General features: G+C 34.5%; 1 protein-coding gene across 1 annotated transcript in view; it reads right to left on the reverse strand.

The window, feature by feature from the left end:
• Positions 1 to 2,168: 2,168 nt before the first annotated feature.
• LOC149793423 (large ribosomal subunit protein bL17m-like) overlaps positions 2,169 to 16,025 on the reverse strand; it is a 41,146-nt gene continuing 27,289 nt past the window's right edge. Inside the window, exons 3-5 of the mRNA XM_089968998.1 lie at positions 13,409 to 13,651; positions 4,032 to 4,044; positions 2,169 to 2,266 (exon numbers count right to left, since the gene is read on the reverse strand). Coding sequence (XP_089825124.1) covers positions 2,169 to 2,266; positions 4,032 to 4,044; positions 13,409 to 13,651 — 354 coding nt within the window. The remainder of the gene's footprint in view (positions 2,267 to 4,031; positions 4,045 to 13,408; positions 13,652 to 16,025) is intronic.

The following is a 16,025-nucleotide window of genomic DNA, read 5'->3' on the forward strand; positions in this document are numbered from 1 at the left end:
ATCAACCTCTCTAGTATGAGGCTAAGGCCTTGAAGTACATGGCTGCATAAAAGGATCATACAGCAAGATCATCATCTCTAGTATGAGGCCAAGACCTTGAATTACATGGCTGCATAAAAGGATCATACAGCAACATCAACATCTCTAGTATGAGGCCAAGACCTTGAATTACATGGCTGCATAAAAGGATCATACAGCAACATCAACATCTCTAGTACGAGGCCAAGGCCTTGAATTACATGGCTGCATAAAAGGATCATACAGCAACATCAACATCTCTAGTATGAGGCCAAGACCTTGAATTACATGGCTGCATAAAAGGATCATACAGCAACATCAACATCTCTAGTACGAGGCCAAGGCCTTGAATTACATGGCTGCATAAAAGGATCATACAGCAACATCAACATCTCTAGTACGAGGCCAAGACCTTGAATTACATGGCTACATAAAAGGATCATACAGCAACATCAACATCTCTAGTACGAGGCCAAGACCTTGAATTACATGGCTGCATAAAAGGATCATACAGCAACATCAACATCTCTAGTACGAGGCCAAGGCCTTGAAGTACATGGCTGCATAAAAGGATCATACAGCAACATCAACATCTCTAGTACGAGGCCAAGGCCTTGAAGTACATGGCTGCATAAAAGGATCATACAACAACATCAACCTCTCTAGTATGAGGCCAAGGCCTTGAAGTACATGGCTGCATAAAAGGATCATACAGCAAGATCAACCTCTCTAGTATGAGGCCAAGGCCTTGAAGTACATGGCTGCATAAAAGGATCATACAGCAAGATCAACCTCTCTAGTATGAGGCCAAGGCCTTGAAGTACATGGCTGCATAAAAGGATCATACAGCAACATCATCATCTCTAGTACGAGGCCAAGACCTTGAATTACATGGCTGCATAAAAGGATCATAGAGCAAGATCAACCTCTCTAGTATGAGGCCAAGACCTTGAATTACATGGCTGCATAAAAGGATCATACAGCAAGATCAACCTCTCTAGTACGAGGCCAAGACCTTGAATTACATGGCTGCATAAAAGGATCATACAGCAACATCAACCTCTCTAGTATGAGGCCAAGGCCTTGAAGTACATGGCTGCATAAAAGGATAGGACCCAACTCTTCCCAGAACTGGATGACTCCACATCTTGTACAGTTCAAGAGGGATAACATAAAAGGAAGGCGGGTGTCAATATGATCCCCTTCTCTAGTCTGGTGTCTGAATGCCAATTCCCAGTCCCTGGCTGGATTTAACGGTTATGTGACATGAGGGGGTCTCAACCCAATCCTTATCAACATATCATGGGGATTCCAATTGACAGGTGACCAGTACTCAATGACTGGTTACCCTCCACTGACCAGTCATGGGTGACACTCCATGGTCCTGTTGAAAATCATAACAAATGCCTATAAACATTCATTACAGCAAATTCTAAATGAACAAATATGCAATGGACTGTGGGTATAACATTATAAATATGAAGAAGTAAAAAAGGATATTTAGATGCTCAATGTACATTCTAGGTATGAACAGAAAATTCAGAACATTCTGATGCCATTAAAATGGCATTCTGGGAAAAGAAATGAGGGCAAATGCATGTGGACCAGTGACACAAGAGCCACTTCCATAAATTTCTAGTAGTAAACCATTGGGATAATTAATTCTCAAAATACAGGCATGGGTAAATTTTCATCCTAAAATAGGGAAAACTGCACAATAGCGACATAGAATATATTACTGAAAATAAGCATTAGTTTTCCTAATAAATTATCTTTCCTTCTTATCTCTGCCTCCATATTTCATCTAATTACTCTCTAGTTGGCTGGTTTCTTGCTATCTACATTCTATTTTGTGCACTGAGAAACTTTCATTACAGCTATTCTGAGTGCAGTCATATTGTATCGTTGCTGAAGTGCTTGTTCCCTTCCGTGTCCACACTGAAAACTACTCATACATATCATAATTCTGCAAAACCTGGATCTGGATTGTTTCTTGTTTTTAAAACAAACTGAATGACTTTTATTTCTGAAACCATATCTACATTCTGTCAACAGGTTTTTGACCTGTAACTATTAGTCTAAAATAAAATTACAACAGATTTCTGAAAAAGTGGAATTTATTATACAGAGAGAATGTAGGTATAAAGCAATCATGTATTATCTGCTTCCTGAAGTCTATCATGGGTGCCATTTCTGACATCTGGGGTAATCTTCTTTTCCATCCGATACTCTGCCTTCCAAGGATTGCCTGGAAATAAAAAACAAAAATGAGTAAAAATCCCTAACAAGCCCAATTAGACATTGTGCCCTTTTTGCAGAATAGCAAGAGATAATAAAGCATATTTATATCTAAACCAGGCTATCATTTGACTCTAATAATAATAATAATAATGAGGACTTTGTATAGCGCCTAATCTTTAAAAGCTCTAAGCGCTTTACAACATTAGACAACACCTATAAGATAAAAAACGTATAATGATATGATTACAAAAACAAACATTATGAAATTAAAATACATTAAAAAAACATGCTGAGAATATTTAAGGTAGGAAACATTATTAGGTCTTTAAGTTTGTAATCTAAGCAATCTAAACCAAGCATGAGTCTGCAAAAATTCTTCAGAATTGGAATAGAGAGGTGTTTCTCATTTCTTTTCTTCCCAAAAATTGAACCATACACGAATTTATATAGGTCCATCAACCCAATTCATGTAACTATAATAAATGGAACCATGTCTGCTATGTATTTTCGAGTTTTACCGGGGAAACAGCTTACAAAGTATACAATTTTGTGCACGATTTATTGAAAAACTAAATTAATACCGGCTAATTAGCCTGTCTACCTACCAGTCAATTTACTTGATTTTTGGTAAGCCTTATTTTGAGAATTACACTCGTTTTGTATAGATATTATCAAGCCTGGCATTTAGCAAATTTGCCTTTAATGAAATGCCCGTCTTCTCTTGGGAATTTGCAACATGGTGGATAGAGTACCCAAATCAAGTTGGCATTGCATTCCACTTCTAAACTATATCTATAATTATTTAACCAGGAAACCCACAAAATGTACATAGATAAATGACATTCAAAATAAATTATCCACCTAACTTCTCCAAGCCCCAGTTTCCATGTCTCAGTTCTTTATGAAGTGAAACAATATTTGCATGCATTATTCACTGTGTGCCAACACTCAAGACTGTTAACCTTTGCCACCTAATGCCATTCTCTGGCTACTCATATGGGATGACTGTTACCCTAGTGTCAGACTAAAACCACCTCAAACTAGCCTGTTTTAATGCAACCCTAACTCTCACTTGGCTCAGATCTCTCACCAGCATGTGAGTCCGTGTTGCCATCATATTAATGCTTAATATTTCCCTCCAATTTATTGCATAAATATTGATTATCATTACAACAAGAGACATGGGTGTATATGGTAGTTTTAGTTTAATGGACTTTAAGCGGTCAGATATGGTAATGTTAGAAACAAATACTACCTAGTTCACATCTGATACTTATAAAGATTCTGACCCATAGGAGTTGGAGTCTGCATTTGTCATTATTGTCATTTTGATCAACTATTGCCCTGGTGTAAAACTATCAAACTGTTCTCTGTAAAGTGCAGTCCTCTTAAGCCCTAGCTTGGGTGAACATTAAAAATTGACTGGAAATATACTTTGTGTTGGATGTTATTGTTTGCAACTTTTGTAGACTAAACTGACAGATACACAATGATGGATGGTATTTTCTAGCTGTGTTGAGTCATGATCATTGTCTTTTATGCAATGTTTTCCTGGCAGTATCACAAAACTAAACTTTAAGATATACAAGAGTCCACGTTTGCTAAAGATACATCGCTTGTATCATTGCAGAATTGGTTAAATTCCCAAAATAACACAAACATTATTTACTTCCTCGTATCTTTTATATGTTCCCATACATTTTTCACAAGCACCAAACTGATTTAAAGCACTTTTAATTTGTACCTTAAGGTGAGTTAGAATAATATTCTACCTGTAGTGTAATCCTACAAAGAATGTACACAGGTATTATTTACCAAAAATATAAAAACTTGAGAGGATTAAAAGCTGTGTGTGTGATCTGGATTTTTTAAATGTAGCTTTAACAATTTTTCAGTCAAACTGCTATGATGTCTTCAGTGTGGCAATTTATACAGAGTCTAACACTGAGGCATCATTCTGCAGACATGTAGCATGATGTCCCACAGTCACATTATACTGACACCAGGCCAGCCAGTCCTAACACCAACCTCTTAATGCTGAGTGTTTAGTGAGGCAGCTGTCAGTACCATTTTTATAAATCTCTGGTATGACTTGGCCGGGGTTTTAACCTGTGACCTCCCGCATCCAAGGAGGATCCTCTAACCACTAGAACACCGCAGCGGTCAAGATTAAAAGCGGGGTTCTTGTGCTAAACTAAAATTCTGCATAAAGCAAATTTAGAAAAGCATGTTTAGCAGTTACTTGTTGAGCTATATTATGCATTAAGAGACTTTTTATTTTTGGTTTTGGCGGCTTTGCTTTTATTTGATTTAGAATAATTGAAAGACAAGATGATATTCACTTTTGGAAAGTCCTTATCAGTGATAGTAAAAGCCTTACAGGTCATGTACCGACTATTTCTGTGATGGGTGTCACATTTTAGAATCTGATAACACTTATCTAAAAAATAGCAACCATTCACTTTATTTTGGATCCTCTTTCATCCCTATTCCTTTCAAAAGGTCTTTATTACAAAGCCCCAAGTCTTTATTGCAAGGTCTCAAGGTCTTTATTTCAAGGCCCCAAGTCTTTATTGCAAGGTCTCAATGTCTTTATTACAAGGCCCCAAATCTTTATTGCAAGGTCTCAAGGTCTTTATTTCAAGGCCCCAAGAAATAGACAAGGCAAAAATGTGGACATTTTTGGATGAGGTCAACTAAATGTGTGATCCAGTAAAAAACTGGACTGAATGTTGCATGCTGTGATGTCACAATGAAAGTTGTGCATGTTGAAACAAGTGTGCCAACCTGTTACTTATTATGATAGATCTGACATCCTCCTTTCTTGACCGAGCTTAGTACCTGTCCATCATTATAAAAGTCCCTAGTGATCAATAACTTTGGTTTGGATGGATTTTTATCAGGTTTATGAATCGGAGCATTCAACAATGGGATTAAATAGACTTTGGTTAATCCATGCTGGCATTAATATAAGAATAAATATTTAATTTGGAGTAAATGCATGAAAAATAACGTGTACAAGAATGGGGATGTGATTGTGTAAAAGAAGAAATAGATTCCAACATTGAAAAGGCATCCAAGAATATCCATAGTCATCAATTCATATGCATCAGACTAAAGCTATATAAACTGTCTTACAAGTGTGCATATTGGAATAGGCAAGTCAGAAAATTAATAAACATTACACAGACATATTCAAACATTTTTCTACCTGCTTCTCACGATCAAAATAGAATATGCCCCATTATGATTCACTGAATGATTGATAATCTTTTAGTTCTCCATTTTCTGAAGATTTAAAGACAAATTAAAAATATGCAATACATTACAAAAAAACCCATAAAACTATGGATTCATTGCTTGTGAAGCCCTATGAATTATTTCTAAATTATGAGTTAGCAAAATTTAAAAACATTTAATAACGATACTAGTAATTATATTTTACAGTCACTTGGTTTGAGTTTTTATCAACTGGGATAATATGTTCACTTGAATCCTATAAAAAAAGACATACTTTATCCGTATTTCGTATTATACTTGCTAATTTGCAATATGTTTTAATTTCTGAAGACAGTACACAACAAAAATGGTTGCTATCCAAATAAATAAATTTCCTATCAATTTCATGCAGGTAGGACTCAATGTACCATCATTTAAGTTTGCTAGGATCACTGGTTAGCAGTTACCCAATGCACTATGGCGTGGTGATGGCAAATTCCAATTTTTTAAAGGCAACTGACCTTGACCTGACACTCTAACATAAATGTCAAAATATAAAAAATGGTTTGGGAAGAAGGGTCAGAGAAAATCCGGATTAACATTTTAGGAGCTACTAATGATAGCCAAAGGAAGATTCTTTTATTACCTGATCATCAAAGTCACAAACAAAAGTGAACTGTCTCTTGATCTCAGAGAGTTTGAGCAACTGTAAATCCATCAATTGTTTAAAGTGTGAACACTTGTTTTTATGCTTAGTTATACCAACTGCCATAATAAAAAGTCAGTCGCGTGTTTCACAATTACAGGGGGGCCCTGAGTGGCCAAGTGGTCTAAAGCACTCACCGTTATGGATCACTGTCATCTCACCTCTGTCTACGTGGGTTTGAGTCTCAGGCTCAGCCAATGTGGGTATGTCAGAAAGCTTGCCAGTAGCTTCTCGTGGGTTGGTAACCACCATTTATAATGGCCGCCATGTATAGCCTATCTTCTGCTGAAAATGGCGTTAGACCCTATAACAACAACAGCACAATTACAGGTATTAAGTTGTCAATTAGTAATTTTATTTAGGAGCTGTTGCTACTGATAATGAGATAAAAGTGTGTACATATGCATGAGTGATGAAGTTGTAAAAGCCAGTACATATACATAGTTGTAGTTTTCTTGATTTTATGGGTGGGGTGGGGTGGTGTATTTAAATTATCAAATTTGTTTTATAAGAGAAGCAGTGGGGTACTGATGAATGTACAGTTATTTTTCTACAGGAGAGAAGATAATACCACTTTTCATTGGTAAGTCAATAAATCCAAGTAAGCATACAGTATCCTGGTGTGGAACTTATTTGATTCATTTTTTAAAAATTTTTCTTTCAGCTAAATAATTGAACAAATATACATGCATGTATCTTGTCTGGCATACTACTACTGCTAACAAAAATACATGTTAAATAATAATAATAATAATAATAATAATAATAATAATAATAATAATCATCTGTTCATAGTATAAAAAGGCCATGAACCAATTTTGAGAGCTAAACCTGCTTTCAGAGGTCCCCTGTTTACAAAGACAACTTTTGCCTTTTCCCATGGGTGAATGCTTTAGACTGGTTTGAGTGTAATTTACATCAAAATATTCTCATGTAAACCCCATTTAGTTTAAAACCCAAGAATTACCATTTAGCATATCATGTGTTTTCTTTTGCTAGTACAATACAATGACCTCTATATACAAAAGATGAATTATTCTTGGAACATGTACAGTCCTTGAAGATCTTGAGACTGCCAATGTGAACCACTGTCATGACAAATTTATAGAGGTGTTATATACTGATACTGAAATATCACCACTTAAATGAAACATATATTAAGATGGTTCATTTGGTGATAAAAGACACCCATAATAATGGAGCCTATTTCATCACAATTTATAAAAGATTTGCAAACCAGAAGACATTAAGTACTGTAATTAGTTGTCAACACTTCACCCAAATTTAGATCTCTATGAAGGACCTGATCTGTCTCGTCTTAAGATAATTGGAAAGATCAATACCTGATCATTTAGATCTATGAAACAGCCAGTTAATGTAGTAATTTCAGCTTAACATACATTTGACTAGAAATAGCAAGTACTTCTTTTTTTACACACTGTTATTGAGAAAATCATATATAAAAATGTCATGCAAAATACAAGTAATGTATAACACCGATTTTCAGAAAGGATCGGATTTATATGTCGTTTTTTGTTTTGTTTTAGAAATTCTTATGTGCTGTATATACTCACTTATAAGTCAAGTCAAACTACAATCAATGAAGATCCTGATCTGCCATAGTATAATGCCCCTGCAGATCAGGGTATATGTTTTTTGTTCTACTGATTACTCCTAAAAAACTGCACAGACCAAAATCTGCTGGTGCATTATGCAATGGCAGATCTGGGTCTATGCAGTTAGCAGTTGGACTTATAATTGAGTATATATGGTATTAATTGTTAAGCACATTGATCCTTATCTTGTAGACCTCATTTTCCAGTTATAAAACCAATCTATAAACAATATAAAACCAATCTATAAACAATATAAAACCAATCTATATACAATATAAAACCAATCTATAAACAATATAAAACCAATCTATATACAATATAAAACCAATCTATATACAATATAAAACCAATCTAAAAACAATATAAAACCAATCTATATACAATATAAAACCAATCTATAAACAATATAAAACCAATCTATAAACAATATAAAACCAATCTATATACAATATAAAACCAATCTATATACAATATAAAACCAATCTATCAACAATATAAAACCAATCTATATACAATATAAAACCAATCTATATACAATATAAAACCAATCTATAAACAATATAAAACCAATCTATATACAATATAAAACCAATCTATATACAATATAAAACCAATCTATAAACAATATAAAACCAATCTATATACAATATAAAACCAATCTATAAACAATATAAAACCAATCTATAAACAATATAAAACCAATCTATAAACAATATAAAACCAATCTATATACAATATAAAACCAATCTATATACAATATAAAACCAATCTATATACAATATAAAACTATATACAATATAAAACCAATCTATATAAAATATAAAACCAATCTATAAATAATATAAAACCAATCTATAAACAATATAAAACCAATCTATATACAATATAAAACTATATACAATATAAAACCAATCTATATAAAATATAAAACCAATCTATAAACAATATAAAACCAATCTATAAACAATATAAAACCAATCTATAAACAATATAAAACCAATCTATATAAAATATAAAACCAATCTATAAACAATATAAAACCAATCTATAAACAATATAAAACCAATCTATATACAATATAAAACCAATCTATATACAATATAAAACCAATCTATATACAATATAAAACCAATCTATAAACAATATAAAACCAATCTATAAACAATATAAAACCAATCTATATACAATAAAAAACCAATCTATAAACAATATAAAACCAATCTATATACAATATAAAACTATATACAATATAAAACCAATCTATATAAAATATAAAACCAATCTATAAACAATATAAAACCAATCTATATACAATATAAAACCAATGTATATACAATATAAAACCAATGTATATACAATATAAAACCAATGTATATACAATATAAAATCAATCTATATTCAATATAAAACTATATACAATACAAAACCAATCTATAAACAATATAAAACCAATCTATAAACAATATAAAACCAATGTATATACAATATAAAACTATATACAATATAAAACCAATCTATAAACAATATAAAACCAATCTATATACAATATAAAACCAATCTATATACAATATAAAACTACATACAATATAAAACCAATCTATAAACAATATAAAACCAATCTATATATAATATAAAACCAACCCATATACAACATAAAAGCAACCTATATACAACATGAAAAATTTTAGTACAAAGAAATAGTTATGACTTAATAACTCGACAGTGTACAAAAATTTAAGTGGTATGAACTATAACATGAAATAAGGTACAAGATCATGTTGACATATATTTAAGTTTTTGTTTCATTCCACCAATGTCCCACGGGGCCCTGAGTGGTCTAAAGTGCTCACCGTTCCGTATCACTGCCATTTCACCTCTGTCTGTACATGGGTACATGGGAAAGCCTGCCAGTAGCTTCTCGTGGGTTGGTGGTTCTTCCCTGGGTTTTCCAGGGTTCTTCCTCCACCAGTTATACGGGCCGCCATGTATAGCCTATACTGTGCTGAAAAATGGGGTTAAATCCTAGAACAACAACAACCACCATTGTCCAGCATCAACAGTCTGTGTTTGACACACTATCATCAAAGAAAACATTGTGATTCATCAATGCGTCGATGCTATGAATTCACCTCTATGCGCAAGAAATGTAAACCCTTTTGAGTTACTTTATTTCTTTAATGATATATAATGTCATTGATGAACACCAGTCATTACAAAATTTAAGCTGACTTATCAGGGTCTATGATGTTTCTTTGAAATCTGAACATGGTTGAACAGAGGAACTCCTGATCTGCACTGTGCAAAGACTATGAGTCTAAGTCACTGGCAGATGAGAAAACTGTTTGTTATACACAAGCAAATTCAGACAAACCAGAATCCATCAAGCCTGTCTCCTAGCATTAGTTTAAGTGGTGCTATGTAGATCAAGATGTATCTACATACCAAGTAAAATGACGAAAAGAGCTGGATTGGCATACTGACATGCTGTTATAGACCAACATTCTGCACTGATCAAATAATCAATGATCGTTTGATGCAATAAACAATTTTAAATTTCAACAAATGCTTAATTTATCATAGAAATTATTTTGAATAAATGAAATCAATTATTAAAACAGCCGTTAGGCAAATACAACAACATGAAGGAAAGCGAGCTTGAATACCATTAAATGTGCATCATCAATATACACTGTGTTGTGGAAGTCGCATATCACGTTACATATCACAGCTACCAATGCCCTGCTCTACTCCATGGCCAACTCTTCTTGAAAAGCTTTGGTTCTGAGGTTAATTGAGGGTGTCCACATAATGACAAGGCCACCAAAGTGACAGTGATGCTAGGCTTACCACAGGTGGCTTCAAGAACTAGATTTGTTTGTAAAAAAAAATTGTGCCCCAACGAAAATCTTATCATTAGAATCATGCCCCAATGAGGATCTCATCTTTAGAATTATGCACAAATGAGAACCTTATCACTCATGATCAATGAGGATCTTATCATTAGAAATATATCCCAATGATGTTTGTATCACTGGAGTCATGTACCAATGAGCAATGAGGATCTTATCATTGGATTCATGGCCTAATTAGGATCTTATCACTGCAATTATACCCCAAAGAGGATCTTATCATTGGAATCATGCCCTAATCAGGATCTTATCACTGGAATTATACCCCAAAGAGGATCTTATCATTGGATTCATGGCCTAATTAGGATCTTATCACTGGAATTATACCCCAAAGAGGATCTTATCATTAGAATCATGCTCAGTGAGGATCTTATCATTGGAATCATGCCCTAATTAGGATCTTATCACTGGAATTATACCCCAAAGAGGATCTTATCATTGGATTCATGGCCTAATTAGGATCTTATCACTGGAATTATACCCCAAAGAGGATCTTATCATTAGAATCATGCTCAGTGAGGATCTTATCATTGGAATCATGCCCTAATTAGGATCTTATCACTGCAATTATACCCCAAAGAGGATCTTATCATTAGAATCATGCCTTAATTAGGATCTTATCACTGGAATTATACCCCAAAGAGGATCTTATCATTAGAATCATGCCCTAATTAGGATCTTATCACTGCAATTATACCCCAAAGAGGATCTTATCATTAGAATCATGCACAATGAGGATCTTATCATTGGAATCATGCCATAATTAGGATCTTATCACTGGAATTATACCCCAAAGAGGATCTTATCTTTAGACTCATGCCCTAATTAGGATCTTATCACTGTAATTATACCTCAATGACAAATTAGAATCATGCTCAATGCAGATCTTATGACTGACTAATATAAAAGTCAAGTGGGACTTAACTTTCACTTTTTAAAACTATAATGAAATTTCATGGGATACCAAATTTTCATTTTTTTTCCATTGCAACAAAACAAAAATTTCAAGACCCCATGGAATATTAATCCATGAAATCCTTTCCTAAAACAAAATGTCAGTACTGTATATACATGTTGCCATTGCCATTTTTTGTAAGATCATGAAAATTGAGACCCTTGAAAACAAACAAATTCTCTGTACATCAACATATTAAACTTGATTATTACTTAAAAAAAGCAACACTATTTACTTGCAAATGCATTAACTTTCACACAGTGATATGAAACAGTCAGTCTAGTAAATTGTTAACTGGGTACACATCATCAGTCTTACTTACAATGACATGGAGAAAACAAAGATTTGTACAGGATTTTCTGCAGCTTATTGCTTGCTAAAAGTTTTCTAACCACTTTTAGAATGTGTTTGCTGACTAAATGTTTTTAAAATATGAGCCTTTAATTTATTTTCTGTCAGTTCAACTTGCCAAACTTTTATAAACATGGATGCAATAAAACAAGTGGAACACAATTATGCTCATAGCACACATTACTGTATTATGGGTGGGGTGGGGCAGGAGAATAGGTGGATACTTAATCACCAATCATATATCCATTTATTACATCAGAATTTCATCAGAAGTTTAATCACTTGGAACAGCTTGGACTGACCCCCTCCCCCAATGCAGTAATTAAGCATATCATCAAAGTACTGTGTGCTTATAGCATGCCACTCATCCTATTTAAATCTGACATAGCCTGGATAAGTTTTAGTAACTGATAAATACAAGTAAAAAGTTCTTTTGACAAGTTGTCTACAACAGATATGTAGTCAATGTTTCCAGCTATAATGTCATATATTTTTAATGTAATATACAATTCATAATACATGACATTATTTTAATGATGTTTCCAGCTTTCTAGTATTGTGATTCTTATCACACACTGGTGCTCTAGAGATATCAGAGATATCTGTGGTAATTCTAATCACATATGGCTGATCTGAAGATATGATATGTGTGGTAATCCTGATCACATATGGCTGGTCTGAATATATCAGATATGTGTGGTAATTCTGATCACATATGGCTGGTCTGAATATATCAGATGTATGTGGTAATTCTGATCACATATGGCTGGTCTTAAGATATCAGACATGTGTGGTAATCCTGATCACAGATATGTGGTAATTCTGATCACATATGGCTGGTCTGAATATATCAGATATGTGTAGTAATTCTGATCACATATGGCTGGTCTGAATATATCAGATGTATGTGGTAATTCTGATCACATATGGCTGGTCTTAAGATATCAGACATGTGTGGTAATCCTGATCACAGATATGTGGTAATTCTGATCACATATGGCTGGTCTGAAGATATCAGACATGTGTGGTAATTATGATCACATATGGCTGGTCTGAATATATCAGATACATGTGGTAATTCTGATCACATATGGCTGGTCTTAAGATATCAGACATGTGTGGTAATCCTGATCACAGATATGTGGTAATTCTGATCACATATGGCTGGTCTGAATATATCAGATATGTGTGGTAATTCTGATCACATATGGCTGGTCTGAATATATCAGATATGTGTAGTAATTCTGATCACATATGGCTGGTCTGAATATATCAGATATGTGTGGTAATTCTGATCACACATGGCTGGTCTGAAGATATCAGACATGTGTGGTAATTCTGATCACATATGGCTGGTCTGAATATATCAGATATGTGTAGTAATTCTGATCACATATGGCTGGTCTGAAGATATCAGACACGTGTGGTAATTCTGATCATAAATAGCTTCTCTGATTATATTATAGAAATGTGTGGTAATTGTGGATAGTATGTTACCTTTCAGTTCCAGGATGCCCATTTGAACACCAGAGCCTGGTACCTTTTTTGGCAAAAAGTGATAATCTGTAAAAGCAGTGGTATAATTCTGGTATCTTGGCACAAGCACCTTGAAAAGTTTGTGAACTAGATCTTTCTCCTGAAAAAGAAAACATGAATCTGTCTAGACAAGATGGCCAGGGTCTGTATATTGAGACCATAATCAAATTATTACTGTAAACCTGATGGCCTTGACCCCAAAGTCCAACAAGTTTAATAAGCATGTCATAAAATGAATTATCTTAACTTCATGACAGATTCAAGATATGATCAAAATCCATCAAGGGTTTTAGTAAATATAACTATATGAAAAGATGAGAACAACAACTTTCATGCAAAATTTGGTATGGCTGTAACCTTAACCCCTAATTCAAAGGGTCTGGTGAACTTATCACAGAATGAATTGTGAAATGTCCATATTTACTCATGCCAAGCACAAAGAGAATCTATCATTGGTTGACAAAATAAATTTTAACTCAAACCTTTATGTAAATTTTCTATGACTGGCCCTGACCCCAAGGTAAAAGGGACAAGGCAAGTTGTAGAATACATTGTTCACAATGATTCTTCATAAGTTTGAGCCAAAGGTATACAAAAAAGAGCTTACATGCTTCAGAATGAATTGTCTTGACTTCATCATGATTCACTGATAGCAAGATGAGAATCTATCAGCCTTTAGAAAACATCCAAATGAAAGGTCTAACTAAAACCTTAACAAACTGTTGATGATGTTGCTTTATAAAAAGTGTTTGCTATATCTTGCTTTTCATACAACACAGGTTTGACAATAAATTATCAACCAGCTATGCTGCAAAATATATTCATTAATTTGGAAACAAATTTGTTCTACCATTACTGAATTAGACCTATGGTTGTTATAAGAAGCCATGGGACTGGGGTTTTTCTAATACTAATCTGGCTACTAATATTTATCTTTGCTGGGTGGGGGGACATGGGGAACTAATTTTAATGATGTAATACTGAACTGTAGCTATTGCATAGCTGGTACTTTTCCAGATGGAAAATAACTCAACCAGATGTTGAGAATTTGCTATCACATTAGAGTGAGCCAGAAGATTACAGAACACTGGATCACCTCTGGGACATCCCATTTTGCCAATACATATTCCCTTCATTCTTTTCCTAGGGAGCAGCTGCATTTAGTTGGGCATCAGTGTGGGGCAGGAAAAGGGAATTTAGCAATATCAATTGGCAAGTATTAAATCATTACAGTTGGTTTACCCTCCAACCAAATTTAATATCAGTAATACCATACTTGTTGCTACTGCAAAGGTGGATTTGTCACTTTCATGGGAGGGTGATGATCCCAGAATTTGTGAAAGAAAACAAAGAATACTTGCCCACACTTAATAGTAGGGCTTTATTGTGGGATGGAATCTGCATGGGCCACTTTCTGAGCAATGACAAAGGAGAAAATGCTTCAACTCTGGTGAGATAACAAGTAAAGATCAAAGGGGAAGGTAGCATGAGAATGGAAAAATGCTGCTTTCATCACATCCTCCAAGACAAATGAGTTTTGATAGCTAATGCAATTCAGCTAGAAATGGTGGAAGCCCAAATATTATTTGAACCTTTAATAGGGAGGAAAATATGCTTACTACCCTTCCTTTTCCCAACACAGTTCTGCCAAAGAAAACATAAATGTATCTTTCCCATCCCTAGCTCAGATACAAATAAGACCATGGATCTCAAGTGGCAGAGCAGCAACTGATCAAAGCTGGCTATTGCAAATTTAACTGGCTGGAAACGTGAGCAACTGACTTGTAATTGCCATTTAATCTGATATAGCCCTCCTCTATGGAAAGGACATGAAGCTTGCTCCATTGTCTCACAGCCACTAAGGCAAGCAAGAAAATCATCTGGAATGTTAGGTTCATTATGGTTTTATAACAGACCACAAGACACAAGAATGGTTACACTGAAGCATTAGAGGGTAAGATGCAGGTCTTTGCGCTCAAAATATCTGATCAGATCTGCTAAATGAGAATCTGTCCAGCTGGCTGGGCCTTTTGAAAATTTTAGAGTGCTGGAAAACTTTGCTTGACAGCCCATAACAGTAGAAGCTAAACATTGTTTCTCTTCGTAAATGAAATCAAAATGAAGCAGCTATTGCACTCACTGAGGGACAGCTGGGCTTGATATTTCCTACTACATCAATCACAAAAGTTTCCCATTTGACATCAGTTTTCTCCTGGACTGAATGAGGCGCTTGGCAACATTTATCAAAAACTTTCCCTTGTGGAGAGATCTGAGATGGACACAGTGTGAAGGTGGAGACTGTGGATAGTTGTGAAGGGGAGGGCTCCTATGCAGTGACAGGCTATCCCTCCTCAGAGGTAAGGTCCCGGAATGGTCCAGCAGCATACTGAGATAGCTGAAGCATGATTGTTAGGGCCACAGAGCAGCAATCAAAATGAGCAGTGAAGTGCTAGATGTAGTATACAACCTGTGGG

This window comes from Sinohyriopsis cumingii, chromosome 8, assembly GCF_028554795.1.
Source record: "Sinohyriopsis cumingii isolate HCF-2022 chromosome 8, ASM2855479v2, whole genome shotgun sequence".
NCBI classification, from domain to species: domain Eukaryota; kingdom Metazoa; phylum Mollusca; class Bivalvia; order Unionida; family Unionidae; genus Sinohyriopsis; species Sinohyriopsis cumingii.